The 19,607-nt window shown below is 36.6% G+C and overlaps 2 protein-coding genes across 4 annotated transcripts; one reads left to right on the top strand and one right to left on the bottom strand.

Moving 5' to 3' along the window:
* Positions 1-543: 543 nt before the first annotated feature.
* On the bottom strand, positions 544-11,927 carry LOC121330164 (protein sel-1 homolog 1-like). Of its 3 annotated transcripts, XM_041276473.1 has the most exons (22): positions 11,865-11,927; positions 11,514-11,593; positions 10,699-10,733; positions 10,142-10,349; positions 8,746-8,913; positions 8,290-8,395; positions 7,702-7,864; positions 7,012-7,065; positions 6,867-6,926; positions 6,660-6,741; positions 6,320-6,474; positions 5,367-5,423; positions 4,957-5,025; positions 4,745-4,822; positions 4,292-4,354; positions 3,856-3,943; positions 3,553-3,701; positions 3,079-3,244; positions 2,775-2,852; positions 2,297-2,469; positions 2,059-2,187; positions 544-1,761 (listed from the first exon to the last, which is right to left on the bottom strand). In XM_041276473.1, the coding sequence occupies exons 2-22, from the start codon at positions 11,581-11,583 to the stop codon at positions 1,609-1,611; spliced, it is 2,304 nt and encodes a 767-aa protein (XP_041132407.1). In that variant the 5' UTR covers positions 11,584-11,593; positions 11,865-11,927; the 3' UTR covers positions 544-1,608. The 3 variants fall into 3 exon arrangements, with proteins under 3 accessions (XP_041132407.1, XP_041132408.1, XP_041132406.1); XM_041276474.1 differs by having other exon boundaries at positions 2,775-2,849; positions 11,514-11,919; XM_041276472.1 differs by having other exon boundaries at positions 11,514-11,919.
* Positions 11,928-14,195: 2,268 nt separating this feature from the next.
* Positions 14,196-19,077, top strand: LOC121329863 (dr1-associated corepressor). The gene is made up of 7 exons (XM_041275818.1): positions 14,196-14,271; positions 14,682-14,754; positions 15,151-15,244; positions 15,755-15,874; positions 16,288-16,423; positions 16,525-16,607; positions 16,745-19,077. Exons 1-7 carry the CDS (start codon positions 14,197-14,199, stop codon positions 16,797-16,799), a joined length of 636 nt encoding a protein of 211 aa, XP_041131752.1. The 5' UTR covers position 14,196; the 3' UTR covers positions 16,800-19,077.
* Positions 19,078-19,607: the final 530 nt, after the last annotated feature.

Below are 19,607 nucleotides of genomic sequence, written 5' to 3' on the forward strand. Positions count from 1 at the left end.
GTGATTGCACCTTGTACAAGGGAAGACAGGTTTTAGGTTAATTTGGGACCACACACACACACACACACACACACACACCTGATTATTGTATGAAACAATGGGCTCAATTCAAAAAGAAAAACAAAAGTGATGTTGCAAAACAAGCAAGAAATAACTACCCTATATTAAACCTTCCTTCCTGGTTGTTTTGTATCAGTAAATTTGATTTTCTAGATTACCAAGGGGTATTTTTTTTTATTATTGCATTTTAACTAACTAAATCCCACTAGCTTAAGATAGATCGTTTCCCTTCCTTAATTAAAGCAAGCTTTTCTTTAGTTAAGACATCTAATAGTTTGTTAAACTGTAAACTGCTTAATTAAACAAAAACCAAACAAAGATATCTTTTAAATCTAGAAATAAAACAGCATATGATACTAGGAACCGCAACACTATGATTTGCACCACTTTTGAAAAGATGCTTCCTGGGATTAAATTACAAATCCTACACATGGATTGGAAGATAAAGTCACACATCTGAAAGGCTGAACACATTTTCAGACAGTTTGTTTTTTGATTTTATTTCATAGTTTTGTGAGGAACAGGGTGGAGAGCAAACATCTTTTATTTAGTGTTACTTGGCACAGTCGTGAAGTTTAGGTTTTCTTTCCTTATAAACTATTACTTGAGACTGATCTTTTCAATAAACGTGGGTTACCAGTAGATGAAAGAATTTGGAACAGCATTTTCCGAGAAGAAAGTGATTTAATGTTAAGCAAACCATGATGTATTAAACTCATTTGCACAATTTAGTGGTGGAAGCATTTTTAAAAAAATTATAACTTCATCTATACTCTTGCAACCATGTTAATTATAGTGGTAACATTTCCACCAAAACACCTCTAAGGGGAATGTTCACAAGCCAGGTAACACAGGCAGCACGCGAGAAGGAATAGATTACTAAAAAAACAAAACAAAACAAAAAAAAAAAACACACTAATAAATTACGAGTTCCAATTGTCTACTCCAGTGACCTGCCACTGATAGATGTGCCTGGCTGAACTATGAACACATCCAATGTCTATCTCACATTTCAAATACATATTAAACAAGCCAGAACTTAAGGCTTCAATGCAATGTTTCCACAGGTCAGCAAAAAGGATCAACTGGGGTGACACAAATGAAAAGTCCTGTACACAAGATGCACTAATTGGATGTGAACTTTGTTCCTGAATTCTAGGTCAAGCCTGTTAATGTATTGGAGAGATTGACCCCCCCATATGAAAAAAAAAAAAAAAAAAAAAAACCTGTTGCAAATGAAGAAGCAATCCCACCCGCTCCACATTTATAAATACATTTAACAGCCCTATACAATCAGAAGTAGAATATCTGTCTTAAGTGGAGGGGGCAGGCATGTTCAGAACCCTATGTGCACAATTTCTGCAAAATTAGAGTTCAAATCATGTTGGGATTCTTTTTATGCTGCTCCAAAAAGAGCTAGGACAGCCTCTGGATTACTGTACAGTCTAAGAGAAGTCTGTTAGCCAGAAAGCCGTTGTAAAGGAGCATCAGTGAGGAGGAAGGGCAGTCCACTTCTTGCTCTGGCTCTCGTTGCTCTCCTTGGGGCCACTATGGGGCTGCCGGTCTGGGCACTCCCTGGTGCTGTCTCTGCCTGTAAGCAATGACGGTCCCCAGGAGTAAGGCAATGATTGTCATGAGGTACAGGTCCCACTCTGGCCCCAGTAACTGGTCCAGGTCAATCTGTGCTATAAGCTCCTGAACCTGAAATAAACCCAAAGTAAAATTCAATTAAAGGAAGCAAGAAGAAACAGGGAGATACAAAAGCACAGTAACTAATTAGCCAAAGGACTTCTGATATTGCTATTGTGCATTTTATGGGTTTCAACATTAAAAAAGGTTTTCACTGGTATACCAGTTTTCACTGGTAAACATACTTGAAATATAACACTAACACCACTACTTCTTCTAGTTCTTTAATAATAAGCTTCCAAGAATACAAATTCTGAACATGATTGACGTGAAAGAAAAGCAGTGGGCACTAACATTCCTGACACTTACGTTCATTTCTTGTAGATACTGGAGGGAGTAGACCAGTCCAAGCTTGCATAGAGCTAAAAACACAGGGACCTGTGCATCTGGACTAGCCTCAGCTGCCATGTCATAGAAGCGCTTCGCAAGGTGGATATCCTAAAACAGAAGGAAACATGGTTTCAATCAAGACTATGTCAAATAAAGAAGATTTACACATCATTTCAAATTCCTGCCTAAGAGAGTGCTGCAGTCCTCCCTGCCTCACCTGCTTTATTCCCAGCCCTTTCTCATGCATGTAGCCCAAGTTGAACATGGCTTGGGCGTTATGTTGCTGCTCTGAAGCCAGTCTGTAATGGATAACTGCTGTCTCATAGTCCACATCTGTACCATAGCCATAGAAATGGTAATCTCCCAACTTGATTCTTGCCACCGTGTATCCTGTTTAGAGTATACAGAAAAATAAAATGGTTTGGGGTTCTGATCTTGACCGCGATCTTCAAACTCACTGCAGCAGTTCAATGTTGAAAGCTTGTCTAGTGCACTTTTCAAGGCTGACAGACATCGAACAGGTTCATAGCTTAATGTTATGATGGATTGTTTGGATCACTGAAATGCACCCTTATTAAATTTAAATGAGTTTCTGCGAGTGTGTAAATATTATAGACACACATACAAACACACACACAGTCCATGACCACACCTCCACATCTTTCACCATTAAAAGAGAAAGCCCAAGTCCTCACCCTGGGCAGCTGCTCGGTTCCAGTGCAGGAGGGCTCTGGGGAACGTCTCATTTTCACTGAACAGTTTTGCTTCTCCTGCTTAAAACAGCACACAAGGGAAAGACAAAGTTTACTGCCTGTACATCACATGCATGTGAAATTAAAGATCCTTTAATGCGATCTGATTATTACTATTTTTATATATCAACCTTAACACATGGCAAACCGTTGGCAGGAAGGTGAACCTCAAAATTCACAACTAAAGAGTCTAAATGAGGAGTCTGAAGGCTCCCCAAGTGTGTTATTTCTTTGGGTGTAGGCTTACCTTGATCCAGTATGAAGGCCACATTACTCTGTGCCACTTCATATCCTTGTTCAGCCAACAGAAGGTACTGCACCAGAGCCAAGTCAGCTTCTCCTTCTTTGTAATGGCTGTAGGCTGCCATCATCCTTTCAGACCAATGGCCCCGCTCACACACGTTCTTAAACAGCTTTAAAAAAAAAAAAATGTTATAGAAAAAAAAGATACATATGTTCAACAATGTTTTTTTTTTTCATTCCACAGAGAAGACGAAGGGCTCTCTCTAGTGTTTAACTAAACTATAGCAACTTATGATTTCTTATTGGTCATGAAACTAAAATCAGTGATGTCCATTTAGTATTATTATTATTATTATTATTATTATTAAAATGGGAGGGTGCAACTATTTAACCATCTTATGACTAGGTCATGTACGTCATAAAATATAGAACCACAAAACTGCAAATAAAAAAAGACAAGTCCTGCTGTGCTGCTCACCTCTACGGCAGTATGGCAGGACCTCATCACACCCGTGCCAGTGGCATGCATCTGAGCTAAGTTGTAGAATGCTAGGATATGCCCAGCCTGAGAAGCCAGGTTAAAGTACTTCAGTGCCTGCTTGTAGTCCCGCTTTACACCTATACCATCTGAAGGAACAAAAGAATCCAAGACATTTTAAAAGCGGCAAACACAATCTGAAAGGTATTCACAAACCTATATTACGTGTATTTCTTTCATCTTACAGGGTACTGTTAAATCTATTCTTGTTAACCTCCCCAAACCCCAGAGAACGTTTCTTACTGTAGTACATGGTTCCCAGTTGGAGCTGCCCATCCACCCAGCCCTGCTCGGCTGCTTTCTGAAAATACTTCAATGCCATGTCATAATTCTGTAATAGAACATACAGCAGTGTGTGTGAAGAAAACACAAACTTGAACACTACATTCCACATCATGTGGTTCAAGGGGAGTTTTTGTCAGAGTTGTTTAAAAAAAAAAAAATTGGAAAGCTCTTGAAAACAAGCTTTAAAACATCATTCACCAAGAAAATAAATAAAAATAATAAAGTCACATTTTATAAAAATCTGTCCAGGTGGAATACAAGTCATACACCCTGAAGAGATTTTACGTGTGGTTCATGAGTCAAGTGCATATGGAGGAAACACCTCCCCATCTAGGACCGATTAAGAATCAAACGTATTACTACTTTAATTAATTTTAATTTATGCAATACTCACCACTGGAACTCCCCTGCCATATAAATAAGCCATTCCCAGTCCACTCTGTCCAACAGGGTTACCCTGAGAACAAACACAAGGAAGGTTATTATATGCAAGGAGTTTGGATAATGCGATAAATGAGACTATAGGTTTAGTGATTTATAGTCATTCAAAAATCGGGAGGTGTCTTTTGCCAGCCTAATAATGGTAGCTTCAAGTCAAATGTTATTATGTGGAATATATAATGTAAATCATTATTATTTTTTGAATACGTCTTTTTGCAAGTTTTAAAAAAATACTATAAGTTCCCTTTCAACATTATAAAAAAATGATATAATGCAGGTTACAAAGGGAACAGGGTGTCAATATTATATATTGTTAAACTCAAATAGGAGAGTCCTCATCTTTGTGAACTGAATGAACTCAATAAAGACCACGTGTTTCATTTTTTTTTTTTCCCCCATTACTCACCAAGTCTGCTGCTCTCTTGAAGTACTGCATTGCAGTTTCATTGTTTTGAGGTAAAGAATCGCTACCCTCAGAGTACATCTGAAAAAAGTCAAATGAACAAATGATATTGGGAATTTAGGTCAAGTACTGCAGTGTTCAGTAAATCTGACTTTTTGCATGACAAATTATTCCAGCTTTTTATTTATGCAAGTATAAATAAGAGAATATGGTACCTTTCCCAAAAATGCCATAGCATGTGTATTTCCAGCATTAGCTGCTTGATTGAAGTACTCAAAGGCCCTCTTAAAAAAAAAAAAAAAAAAAAAAAAAGAAGGAATTACATAACAGAAGAAAAAAAGTGCTTAAAGGCATTTCTTATTTTTCCTTTCATTATGAAACAGAAAAATTATTTCCTTTTTAACGTGCACCATTATTTTAACAAGTTTTTACACACTTTAGAAGAATGTATACATCATATTATATATGAGCTGCGCAGCACACTCTCTCTAGTTTATTTTCATGCATCTCAGGCCCAGTCTGCAAGAAAGAAACAACACTTGTGTGCATAGATATAGCTTTCCAAACTGAAAAGTCAAGCACACAGTTTTGCCATGTATCTCATAGAAAATGTTAGACATTATACCTCATGGTTTTGTTCCACACCACGACCTCCATGCAGATGCAACTGTCCAAGACCAACCTGAACAAAATGGATAACACAACTTACATGAAATCTCAAGGCACAGTTTTAGAAAGCATATACATGAATAACCCTTCAAACACAAAGCCAGTACCTTAAAATTAATGCCACAGAAGTACAAAATTTTATGATCACCATGACTGAACATGATGACCTAGTAAATCAAAGACTACAGTTCTGCACCAAGTATGAACCCTATTTCACAAAGCTTTAGGTGTTTATCATTCTGAAACATGGTCACAGTGAAGGGTACCGTTTGCCTGTGGACTTTCTGTAACACTAAAAACATGAAGCGGGCATTGTGACAGGATACTGCTGTGGACCCAAGACAGTATTAGCAGGAAGGAGACTCAATCAAGAAGTTCAAGCACTAAAGCATTTACTAGACCCAAAAACAGTAAAACAAATATGGTACAAGGGCCAAAATAAAGTTTGAAACAAACGATTATACAATTCTTGGCTGGGCATTAGCCTTCACTACAAAGTTGCCAACAAAACAGTTTCACGCAGTTACACCCAACTCCCTACACAGAAACAAAGGGTTTTGCTCTTCCATTCTACAAATGGCCACACCCCAATTAGCACTCCATTACCTAATTGGGGACTGGCCACACCTGTGATTGTTGGCATGGACAGAATTAACCACATCCCTGCCAACTTTACATTCCCACACACATTTTATACAAGCAGGGCTTTTGCCCTGCCACAGGGATCTTAAATAGAATATGCAATGCAGTTGAAACTGGTTGGAATTAAAGTAATAAAGCAAATGATACTGTGGCGAAATACAATACTCCTTATTTTAAACTTACCAAACGCCTTGTTACTTATTGTGCCTTTGAAATATAAAAAGTTTACAAACAGGACATTTTCTGTTGTGCTAGCTGCCTGCTTACCTGAGCCTGCACATCCCCCTTTTCAGCCAGAAACTGGTAGTACTGGATCAGATCCTCTTCCAGCATTCCGCTGGCCACGCCAGGGTTCTCCACTTCATCCAGCAGGCGTATCCGCTGAACCACACTGCCTCCCGTCAGGGAGATGTCATTCGCCACTGCGGGAAGCACACACAAAGCAAAACCTTTTTTAGAAGGATTCACTTCAGCAGAACCAGTTAGCTCCTGGGCAAGTGAGAAATCACTTTGTGGATGCGATAAGAACTCTTAATTACAATCTATTACCACCTCCCCTCCAATAACAAGGCTAAAGACATCATAACTTAAGTAATATGCTGCTTACCATGGTTTGCTACAAGCCGGTAGTGTGTCAAAGCAGATTCACAGCTCTGAGGGACTCCTATTCCACCCCAGTACCTGTACCCCTGAAGAAGTGGCAGAATGAATAATCTTCAACACTGAAATGAACTGCAATGTAGGAAAGCCAACAGTTCCAAACTTAACTTGATACTAAAATCAGGGACCTCTAAAGCCTGGTGTTTTAACTTACCAGGATCATGTGGGCTATCAAGTTCCCTCCAAGTGCTCCAAAAGTGTAATAGACCAATGCCTGCCAAAAAGCAAAGACAGATTAAGCATGTGCTATAAAATGGTTTATATTTACATTTATAAATAAGAATTCAATGCACATATACCTTAGCTTGACTTGAGTTAACTCCTAGACCGACAGCATAGAGGAATCCAAGCCCCTAATGAAACAAGAGAATTAAAAAGCCACTCTATGATTTGGCCATCATAACAAATCTCAGTCAAATTGCAGTCTTTCAAAATATCTCCACCATCTCATCAGATTTTACAAAATAAAATGAGCACAGACTGTACAGTAAGGGTGTTATCATCTTTAAACATCTACATGAAATCCACTTTAACCTTATGTCAATGAAAAAGGACCTTTAAGGTTTTGAAAGCTCGGTCCCTGTGCAGAAAGGAGGGAAAGGGCACATTTTCTGAACAGAATAAATCAATTAGTACAGTATAACCCATCATGGAACTGCTTAGTACAATAATTAAACTGCTTTCCATTTTTTCTCTTGCATGTTTACTTTCACAAAATGTGCCCTTTCCCATATAGGTATAGACGCCCCATTGTGTTTTCTACTTAAATAATGTAAGGCTTAATTTCCTTTTTTTTCTGGTAAAAGGGATTCTTTTTTCATCTCTGGCCAATATGACGAACAGAATACACATTTCATTTTATGAACAAATTATTTACATAAAAAATGACTGATCTGACTAAAGACATCAAAAATGAGTTGAATATTATGGAGTAATCCGGCAAGGCTTATTATTAACACATTTGGTTTAAGTTAGTTAGTTTTACATACCGTTTGAGCTTTGGGAGATCCCTCAATCAGCAGCTCCTCAAAGAGTTCCCTGGCCTGATGAGTATTCTGTGTCATATAATCTCCAAACAACACAGCGTATGCCACTTTCTCCATTGCCTTGGTGTGACCCATCTCTGCAGCTTTCATCAGAATACTGTATCCCCTGCAGAACAAAAAAAGACACAAAAGACATACTCATACAGAAGAATAGTACAAAGATTCAGTTACTTTACAACTTGAATCCATTTCCTGCAAGAAAGTAGTTTAACTTGTAGAATCAACTACCAAAAAACCCCCCCAAAAAAAACAACAATATTCAGTTCTACGTGGCAAATAGTGCTGCCTTTTGGGACAGAGCACAGAGTAAATCTGTATTTGTTTTTAATACAAAAAAAATACTTAAGATTGATATAGACTAGAAGATACAGATATCACTCTTTTGTAAGTGGACTGTCAACAACTGATTGCTTTCTGGAAAAGCAAGCAAACTATTGGCATGTACTTCTATTTGGTGTCAAATTTAATATGTGTGTGTGAGAAAGTATTTAAATAGGAAAGTGTATGACTAAACAGATAGAAGATGCTTACTCTTTCTTTTGGCTGGTCTTGTTTGTCCCATTAATTATCTTTATCGCCGTCTGGTAAAGGTCTTCGACCTCTTGAGCCTGGCGTCTCTGTTTAGCCTGTTCTTCAGCTGATAGGAAAAGAAAAAGCCCATGAAACTGGAACACTTTCCTCCAGGATTTGAAAACAGAACATGGTGGAAACACTGTATTTAAAGTATTATTCCTGACATTCAATTCTAGACCATACCTGCTGGTAATGGCACCTCATATTGCACTCAATGTGGCAATAAAATGGTTAATTATATACAGATGTAATTGTACAGAGGAAATCAGATTTTTATTCATTGATGCATTTATAAAATACACTTTTACTTCGCAGTATATTTAGCAGTGTTCTGCTCACTGTCAAGGCTCAGGCACAGGGATGTGTCAAGCTGTTTAGTACAAAACTTGTCACCATCACTAAAAAACACTTTACTTTCACAGAATCCCCATTTCTTGTCTCTGTCGTAGTCGTAGGTAGTTGAACACCAGAGCCTGCCATCTCCTCGTCCCTCCGTGGTACACACTGTGAACTCTTTACCCAGGAACAAATAGGGAAAGAAGCAGGGCTCGCCATCAGCTGTGCCCCCAACCACTCTCTGCACTGCAAGGAAAGAGATAAGAGGTAAAGACAGTGTCCCTGCTTTGGGGATGACAAGGGGATAGGAATGGAATGCCAAGCTAATACACAGAAGCCTGACCAGCTTGGCTTGGCTAAGTGAAATGCTTTTTTAGCCCCTCTGGTTACACACTAGCTTAGTAGCCAGAAGGTTGCGAGTTCAAACCAAGATCCTCAATAATGTTGGCATATTTATTTCAGCATATCTTCAAGGATCAGCAACCATTCCAAAAGCAGTAGTTGGCAGCATGCCACCTGGAAAGCTGGTAAAATCATGCATAAGGCAACAGACAGCAACGTTTCCCAGCCACTCGGTCAGAAAAATTAACAGATGTAGTTGTCCCAAGATAGCAAACTGCAGAAACCCATTCTTGTTTGCTTGCATTATCAATGTGAATTTCTTCAGTTAAATATTAAAGAGCACATAGCTTCAGATAATATTAAAATATATATTTCCCTTTTTGTGAAACCTGAATGCTGTTCAAATAAAATAGTACTCAATGATTGCAAATATCACACAAAGTTAATGGTGAGTTTCTTGATTTAAAATATAAAAGGGCCATCATATAATCCTCCTAAATTGCACTATGTTCATAATTCCTTTAAATAAAGTATATTACAGACAGGGCCTATGTATCACAACAGAGAAATGCAGCCTTACATTGACGCTCTCATCACAGCAAAAACAGGTCATTTTGTTTCTAGGAAAAGGTTTTTTTTTTTTTGTTTTTTTAACTGAAACCTTGAAACACTACACAGCCACTCAGCAGGCAACAGATGTGCAGAAAATAACAGAAATTTGCATTTTGCAATCCCTGAACCTATCTGAAAGTGGAAACAGGAGTTTTGTGCTTCAATAGCAAGATACACCATAATCCTGACAGCTGCCCTACAAAAAATGACATGTTTTAAAACAGTCTCTAATCATAGTAGATTTATTTTTAAAGCTAATAAGAGTTGAGTTTGGCCTGTTTACAGATGGCCCAGCTAGCTAACTTTAAACCAGATTTTTAAGCCTGTAGGATTTAATGTTAAAATTGATCTAAAATGTAAAAGTATACTCCATCCAGAAACGGAATCAAATATACTGCTAATACTTCAGGTTTGGGAACTGTTAAAAGACTAACAGTTTTTTTTACAAATAAAAGGTACTGCATATCAACCAGACACTTTGTTTGGAGAAACTAAAGTTAAAGAAGTCTTAGGTATTTACATGCTTTCTGTTTTTCTTCAGCATCCACAGGCTCAGTAGGCAGGTCTTCAGTACCAGTCACTTCTAACAAACTTGGTTCCTCAGAGCTGCCCTCACCACCCCCCTCCAAATCCTGAGAGACTTCTCTGGGAAAATGCACCTGTCCCGCAATTATCCGTGCTCCAGTGGGCACCTCTTCATCTTCAGTGTTTGGACTGTGGAACGACGTCTAAGATCAGTCAATTCATATAAAAAAAGGAAAAAAAATACATTTTAGCATGCCAACTGTTCAGATTTACAAAGTGTCCAGTTTGAGTAACTAATTAAGGGCCCAGTTTGACTAATTTTTACCTTGGGGGAAAAAAAAAGATATGAAAACAAGTTTTGTGGAAATGATGTAAAATATTTTCTTCTCTGCAAAGAGGATCTTTAACTGCAGCTCTCTGTCCAAGTCTGCGTGATTCCTATTGGGATTTAAGGTGGTCACTGATATTTCAAATTTGCTGCATAAAGTGTCTATATTTTTGATCTGCCAGCCTATTATTCCTTGGGAATTTATATATGTGGTTTTGACTTACCTCGCCTTCAGGAGAGTCATTTCTCTCTTCCAAATCTGCACAAGAAAACAGACGCATAAATAAACAGCCACTCAATAGTACGCTTCACAGATTAATTATAAGACCACCAATCAAACGAAATCAGACTAAACATTTCAACCATAAGATGCAAGAAACGCCTCAATCACAACAGAAAAATTGGCATTCAAACGGTTCAGAACAAAACTACAGATAGCCCCTCTGTGTCATAATATCTGTAAGCTGAGTAAACCCATAAGTGACATGACCATCTAGGCCCCTGCGCCTGAAGGGGATAAAAGTTCAAGGCATGATGTTGATTAGTCTGTAAACGACTCTAAATATTGACTGCAGTGTATATTTGAAGAATTACACAGTCTTTAATTATGTATAGAGTAGGATTTCTATGTATATGTTAATAGTATATATTATATATATATATATATATATATATATATATATATATATATATATATTATATATATATTCTATATTCGAAACGTCAATGGAAACAAAAAATTTAATATTCTCTTTTGACAATTATAGTGAGTGGCACAATTCGTTTATTAAGCTTAAACTAGCGTCAGTGCCAACAATTTACTGTTCGGTATGCACCAAATCTTTTTATTCACATTTTATGCATGTATAATATTAAAATATATTTTTGGTGACCACGTATTCGTAGTGTGTACCCTTACAATTAATCGGTCAACGTGTTCGTTACAACACTATTCTAGAATATGCTATTCATTTGTTTGATTGGGTGTCAGTCTCTTAAACACTAACGTATTTATGCAATGAATTATATGCTCACTTACCAGCTGTCACTCCCTGTGAAATTCCCACCACCAACAATGCAAACAGCAGCCACTTCCTTCTGGTCATCATCTTAACACAACTTAATCAAAAATAAGTACACAGAAAACAATGCAATCCTTATTAAAGTATAAAAAACTGCTTGAAAGTGAATGACAGCACTTGAATACGGTGGCACTGCGCTTGCAAATCAGTCTCCACAGAACAAGATTCACCAACCAGTCTTTCGTTCTACACTTAGCGATTGCTGTTCGATTTTTGTTTGAACTCAACCCGGTCTTACTTTAGGGCATGTTTCCTTTGTTGTTATGCAAATAACATTAACATCCCCGACAATAACATAATCATCTTACTTGGAGCTTTAAATTCCTCATTTCCCCAGGAATAACCCCATAACCCCATAACCCTCAGAAGACACTTCCTGCCCGTTGTCAAACCAATCATAGCCCGAGATAAGAGGCTCTAGCCAATAATTGCCCCTAGAGTGCAACTCTGCCCAATAGAATTTGCACACACAATATTTGTTTTCCTTCTACCTGTACTGAAGAACAATTGGTTATAAAATCGGCATACATGGCTCGCTCCCACTGGTTCTCGGAATATTAACAGGCCAATGGAGTTTTGCAACCAAAGTTACATTGTAATCATTTACCAACAGAGAGCTAGCGAGAGAGGTTAAATGAGGTGGCTTTTATTTAGTTTATGTAAATATATGTCATTGAAAAATAATGTCGCGGCTCAATCCAGATTCCATCCAGACAAACTAGTGTACTAACGTCCAACTCTTTGTATCGGTCATTTTACAAAGCTGCTGTTTTGAGCCTCACACTTTAAATTTATGAAGACTGCAGGCAAAATGTAACGGTGAACTGGACCCCTGACCCAGCGTGGCTATCATATTGAGGTCAGGTGACTTTTAGGTTTCTACATGATTAATCATGTATCTTAATGATTTTTGTCCAATTGAAATGGACCATTTTGCGGCTACATTTGTATATGAGATTCAGGCAAAATGTAATAGTGACTAATACAGATACCATTGTTGCTGTTCTGTATTCATATGTGAAACACCATATACATTGAAGTAATTCAGTTCATGGCTGTTTTTTTTTTAAAATAATATTCTCACTGGCAGGTTTGATTTTAGGTGAGATTCAGTAAAATAATAATAATAATAATAATAATAATAATAATAATAATAATAATAATAATGTGGCCATAGAACTTGTTAAGAATACAGAAAGTCACTCTGAAAAGTGCCTTTCTCTATTGCAGTTAGAGGCTCTATTCATTTAGTAATTATCTTGGACCCCAAACAATTTAAACACTATGCAGACTAATCACACCAAATCATCAAAGGCCATCATCTTCTATGGACTTTATGGCAGATGCTACTGATTTTCTATCTGATGTCAGTAACACATTGCACGTGCACAATACTACATTACCAGTCTTCATTATTATTGTTTTAGAGGGAATGTGACTGACCACTGATAAATAATGTTCAAATTCCTTCTTAGAGGTCGGGGGTATCTATCTGCAAATGCAATTTCTCCAGAATCCATAATGGCCCATATTGGCATAAGTGTTCCTTGTTAAAATCAGTAATTTGTTTAATCTCCAATATAGAAGTAGCTGTCAAACAATAAACTGCTGTAACCCTATATAAATGTCTGTCTTTTTTCATCGTGACAAGAACTGAAGACAGCTTCTATATAGTATATTTAGTTATTTAATTACATTGAACTATTTCGTTATCCTGCTTACTTATATTCATTTATACCATTACAATATCCATGATATATATTATTATATAAAGAAGAACGTTTGTCTGTCTGTCTGTTCCTTTATGCATTCGGACCTCGCAGGAGCCAGTGCAACCAAACTTTGCATGACCTCCTCTTCATTCAGGGGAAGGTAGAGGGCTAGGTTAGGATAAAAAATGTTGCCCCCCCCCAGGATACTTTACTTAGTAACCCCATTGCTGGAGTAGCCATGTAGCTCAAATTAAAGAAACCCACAACACCTAAATAAATAAATTTAAACAATTAAAAATGGCAATAAATAAATAAATACATAAATAAAAATAAATAAAATAAATGGGTCTGAGCTCATTGTGCGACACCAAAAGATCGGCAGCCTAAAAAACCATAAAGCTACCATCCCCCAATTTGCCGTGCATGAAATATTGAATTTCCATTATATTTCATCATTATTCTGCTGCCAGCTAGGCATTTTGTAATTTAACATTTTGATAAATAATAATAATAATAATAATAATATATAATAATAATAATAATAATAATAAAAGTGCTATACTGTATTTATTAAGGAAACAAGAACGAGCGCTTTGGTTTTTCTTCCGTTAATTGGTTAATTAACTAATACTTGTGGGATTCGGTTTCTAAGCAACCAAAAAGCGATCAAACTTAAAATAAAGTATAAAACGACGATATATATCAGATTAATGTTTTTGTTCCCCCAGCGCTTTGTAAATAAATACATAAATAAAAACACCAATTGTGTACGCTACAGGTACAACGTGTCAGCTTTAACAACGTCTTTTTATAGAGAGGTGTGCGGTATTTTAGAAATCCTGTTAGTGTTTTTAAACCCTACCCCTTAACTTCCTGTGAAAAATAAACAAATGGAGCTGGAAACAAGCGACCTGGAGAATAGCCAAACATGCACTCGTACTCAGGCTTCAAAAACAACAAAATGCCTGGAAGAAAAAGGAAATACAACACAAGGTTTCCTCCCGTAAGTATGACGTTGGGTTTGTGGCAGCGCATATAGTGAATAACGAATTCTTGTGAAAAATAAAACAAAGCAAGGCGCACCTTGCAGGGATTGGACAGGTGGCTCGGTTTCAATGCAATGTACACACATGTAGCCCAATATTGTTACACATCCAGGTTGCCGTACATTAATTGCTTTGCAAATCTTTACGCAGGCGTGAACCGATCAGAACCGGCGAACCACCCTCTTTCTCGTGGTCACCTGTTTTGACATTTTAACAGTACCACTAAGTAGATGTTTTGAGGTGTGGAGAACTTCAGCAATTTGTGTATTGCTGTTTCCAGAGAAAAATTTAGGAAGACAAATATGTTTTCTTCTACAGGTTTTTGCTTTGTAAATGTATACATTTTTTTTGTTTGTTTTTCTAACAGTCTCGTATCAAGAAAATAATGCAAAAAGATAAAGAAGTGGGGAAAGTCGCAGCTGCTGTACCTGTTATTATATGTATCCTTTGCTTGAGAAGAAACCTCTTTTAGTTACATAGTAAGTCACCAAAATATTGTATTCATGTTTTGGTTGAAGGCTTTAGATACTCAATCAGTAATTCACTGTTTTCTTGTTCATTAAAAAGTTAATTGACTTAAAAATGACAATAGTCCGTTACTAAGTTTTGATCCAAAGACCAGCACTAATTTTGAATAATACTTTAAATAGTAGTCCAAGATTAGTGGTGATCTGGGCCTTGGTATGACTTCCTTTCACAGTATCAAGACACCCAGTGAACCCTTTCTCCAGTAGGCCATTGGGTCAACTCATTGGCCAACTGGCTTCACTCAGCAGATTTTAAGGCGTGAGAGTTCCACTGCTCTCTTAGTTGCTTGTCCTTGACCCTGGGTTCAGCTAGAGCTCTGGAGATTTTTCTGAAGTCTCTTCTGACACAGACCAGTCAAATCACCCAGTCCAAACACACCAGAACCATGACCCAGGCACACTTGTAAGTAATTTATTCTGATCATGCATTTCCACCTGGATCCATTTGCAGGCTGTGAAACAGGATTGGTAACTGCTTCTCACGTGACCCAGGGTGGAATGGAAATAAAACATCATTGAAATCTGTTTAACAGCTTTTAATCTACCATTAATATTGGTGGTACAGTATACATGTTTTTAATTGAATGCATGTAAGTAACCATCTACCTGGTTAAACAAACAAAGAGAAAAGGAAATTAAAATCCCTGTTGCCATGATATCTACCAGCGCTGTATTTTTGGAGCAAATCAAATTGGAGTAATTTATGTTTTTGACAAAGGAAGTTGTGCACTTCCCAAAAGAGTACATTATTTTTAGAAATCAAAAGTGAATATCAATATCATAAAGGGGAGATGGGGTATATTTTCAGGGTGTTGTTTTTGTTGCACTTTTTTGGTGTAAAAACAAACGCTTGTCAAGCTCAAGTTAGTGACATTAACAGTTGAGTTTTATGAAGTATGTTTTGTGATTCTAGGAGGCAGTGCATAAACACAGAGAAGCACTTTGATTTCCTGAAGGATCTGGCAGCTCAATTGCCAGCTCTCCAGCCCTCCCAGGAAGAGAGCTTAACCAAGGGAGTCTGGTCTAGTCACAGGTGTGTGGATGACTAACTACAGTTAACAGATGCCACTCTTATTTAATGAAAAGATTTAAATTTACACCTTTGTATAAATGTCAAGACTATTGAAAACTGAAACTACTTGACTTAAGTTGTTTGATTTTATATTATTATTTTTTATTTTATTTTTTTTCAAAGTAAACTCAATACTTTGCCATACTTCTACATATTATCTGGGTTTGGTGGATATTTACATGGAGTTTCTTTCTGAAGTATTGCACAAAATGTTGTTTTTGAACAGTGGCATCTCTAGCATATTTTCTGCATTGACTATTGTCACAACACCCCCACATGTAAATATAAGAGATGGCAAACTAAGAGATGGATTTATGGAGTCAATGTATTGCCTTGTCCCCTTCTAATGTCAGCTTATTTTGATTCTCATGCAGGAAAAGGTGGCAGGATGTGGGACAGAAAGCCAAGCGTGGTCCAACTTGGAAAGTAGGGCCATCAAAAAAGGCTGGGGAATCACAGATTGTTAGTAGCCAAATGCAAGATTCCATGGAAACTCAGCCAGATTCTGATGTAAGCCTCAATGTTTGTCTCTCTGTTGGCCGCAGCACTTTTTTAAAATTCTCCTGTATGCAGTTTAAAATCCAGTTTACTGTTTTGTTGATGTTGTGCAGGACTCTGAACCAGAGCTAGTAATCTGCCTGGATAAAGGGGAGTCTCCATCTCACATCAGTAGGTGGAACATACATTCTGGACGGTAAGCAATGCAAACATTTAATAGTTATAATGGTAATAAATCACACATTTGTATATTTTACAGTGAGTCCATGTTTTACGGTACTGTATTTTCCCAGTACTAAGTCCTTTTTCCTCAAAAAGAATTTCATCTTGCAGGTCAAGATCCAGCTATTTCAACAGTTCTTGTACCCATAAGATCTTATCAAAATAATCAACAAAGGCGGCAGACACTAAAAGCTACTGGGTTGTCAACTTTAAAAAAATATATATAAATATATGTTTTTGCAGTCTTTATTTTGATATTAAAAGTTTTATCTTAATAATGTTAAAGTAAGCAATTTAAAAAATATTAATTAATAAGCTTCCACAGATTAGGGAGGCAAAAATTGTCAGGTACTGTTTCTCTTCACCGCGCTACAGTGGACCCAACTGGCCAGGTGCTCGTTCAGCTCAATATGGCTTTTCTGTTAAGGGGCTTGTAGCTTGCAGCCTACTGACATCTGCTCGCCCACTGACTGTTTTTGGGGCTTGGGGAGAGAAATTGGGTAAAATTATTGGACACACTAAATTTATTTATTTAAAAATAAAAATAAAACATAGAAAAGGAATCTTATTTTTGGATGACTTTGGTTGTATGTTTTCAAGTTTGTGATAGGCCTTCCCTAAAGTGTAACGTGACTACGCCTATTCTGAGCGATAACAGAATTAAAGGCCTTATTTATTTTGAAAAATAGTTGTGTGTTATTTAGTTATTTTTGTTTTCTTTTTTGGCTAAATGTGAATATTTGTGGGCTGAGACATGTTAAAATTAAGTTTAGTTTTGCTTTCCCTAGATTGTAGAGGGGTGTGCAAATGATAAAATCCAGTTTGGAGCCCACTTTTGTACAGAATCAGTTTGCAAGCATTCATTGGATTAGAGAATATTAAAGAGTAATGTTATAATATAAACAATTTTATTCTGGCACTGACAAGTTTAGTTAAATGTAAAACACTTGAGGTAAAACTGATGTTACTATGTTGTGAGGGGTATGTTTTTGTTCATCTGTCGCATAACACTGTGACTTTTGCAACATTTAAAAAGTATCTTCAGATGTTCTTTAATTTCTGTTTTACATCTCCCTTACTATTTGTAATGGTGTCTGCAAGCATCAGAGTGGCGATGTTGTTCCAATATTGAGTTATAATTTTTCTCTAAATATGCCTTTACCTTACTTTGATCTGGTTTAAGCCTGTCTGGAGAAATCCAAGTGGCAGGATTCCTCATTCCATTCAAATCGTCTGACAATTCAACTCTGCCAGCCCCCCAGCTCAATCTGGTAGCGAGACCCCTGAACCATGCAGAAGAATTGCAAACAACATGAAATAGTAAGGGTACTGTAAATTTAAATAACCTTGGAAACTACTTTATCTTGAAATGAATAGTGCTGGTTTGATGGTCAACAGTACAAGCACTTAATAATAATAATAATAAAAAAACAAACAAAAAAAATCACAATTGTGTTTGAAAAGAACATTGCAGTAAACTGCTTTTTCAGTAATTACCAATGAAATAAACCAATACATTAGTACTGCGCAGATAAAGTGGCGCGGTCATGGATGTGGTACTGTTTTTTTGTTTTAGAGCAAGTTGAAATCAAAGTGCCTTAACCATATACTGTACTTCGTCTCAGCAAGCAGAAAAAACTACTCCTATTAAAAGTGTAAATCTGTATAAATGTATATAGAAGAATCTGTTAAACTGTAAAAGATAGCGTGATGTAAATCCCTGTGAAGATGACATGCATTATTTTTTCAAGCTGTATTGCTTAATGTTACCTGCCCAAGATTGCAGAATAAATATTGAGTAAGTGTTGTTTTCTAGAAAATACAATGCTTTTGACTGCATTCCTCTGTGTGCAAAGACCCTTACTTAATTAGGTTCTAAAGTAACTAGCACAAACACATCCACCCCTATACGTTCTGTATCACCGGGAATATTTAAGTTAAAACAGTAATACTGTAGATTTAATACTTTGCATTTACATTTATAGGTTTACAGGTTAGTAAACTAATTGCAGTGTTTGGTGATGCACTTATTAGATCAAATTGCTTTACTTAATATATTTGTCCTTATAATGGTAAAGAATGTATTACCTTCCATGTTAAAGATTTTGAACTGGATTATTTAAAAACCTCACTGGTGGCTCAGTATGTTAAGTAAAACGTTATTTCAAACAAAATGTGAATACTTGAAATGGGACAGTGCCTTTTCATTCCACAGATTGGTTACTTAACTTTTTTATGCCATTTTTGGACTTTGGTCTGATTTTCTGGATAATTTAAAAGCACTTTCTACCAGTCATGGCCCTTTCCAGCCTGCAAACCTAAATTATTGTAAAACATCTTTAAGATAACAATCCAAACTTGTCTTTGATTTAGCACAATATGGTTGTGATTTTAGTTTTCTAGCTGTGTTTGGAAAAGCATTATTTTGGTTTGTGGTCTCATACTTTACTAGTTAAAGATGCCCATGACTTAGCAATTTCTCTTATTAAAATCTAGATACACACATTCATCACAGTGTAAGAAAAGCTGGACAAGCTTTTATGAATCTTTATTGAAATTTACTTTGTATTAATGTTATATTTGAAATGAAGGGTCAATTCAGTTGATTGAAGCAGCTATATGGCTACATAAATTTGACCCATTGTAGTTATATTTTATGTTGCAGTTGAGAATATTATGTACTGTAATATTACAAGATCTATCCTCTTAAGGCTGTAAAATAGTTTAAACAATCACGCATTACTAATGAAAGTCAACGTGATTTAGTATTCATAGTCATCTTTTATATTTGACCATGCATGAAGATACTATAAACAATGAAACAGCTGAAAAAAAGAAATCAATACAAGGTCCTCGTAAAAAGGACATTTTTAGTTAAACATTTAATAAAGTACTATGATGTTTAAGATGTTTACTTTAGACAACTGTTTAAACCTTTACAGCCTTAGCCGATTGGTATTGTGTACCAAAGTTT

Source organism: Polyodon spathula, chromosome 17 (assembly GCF_017654505.1).
Source record: "Polyodon spathula isolate WHYD16114869_AA chromosome 17, ASM1765450v1, whole genome shotgun sequence".
NCBI lineage: Eukaryota > Metazoa > Chordata > Actinopteri > Acipenseriformes > Polyodontidae > Polyodon > Polyodon spathula.

Excerpts from the sequence above, each read along its gene's own strand:
- LOC121330164 (XM_041276473.1), bottom strand. The coding sequence starts at position 11,583 with ATGATGACCAGAAGGAAGTGGCTGCTGTTTGCATTGTTGGTGGTGGGA. Across the intron at positions 6,475-6,659 it reads CCGGCTTGTAGCAAACCATG|TGGCGAATGACATCTCCCTG; the intron begins GTAAGCAGCATA and ends TGCTTCCCGCAG. Across the intron at positions 3,245-3,552 it reads CCTGCCATACTGCCGTAGAG|CTGTTTAAGAACGTGTGTGA; the intron begins GTGAGCAGCACA and ends TTTTTTTTAAAG.
- LOC121329863 (XM_041275818.1), top strand. The coding sequence starts at position 14,197 with ATGCACTCGTACTCAGGCTTCAAAAACAACAAAATGCCTGGAAGAAAA. Across the intron at positions 14,272-14,681 it reads ACAACACAAGGTTTCCTCCC|TCTCGTATCAAGAAAATAAT; the intron begins GTAAGTATGACG and ends TTTTTCTAACAG. Across the intron at positions 14,755-15,150 it reads TGCTGTACCTGTTATTATAT|CTAGAGCTCTGGAGATTTTT; the intron begins GTATCCTTTGCT and ends CCCTGGGTTCAG.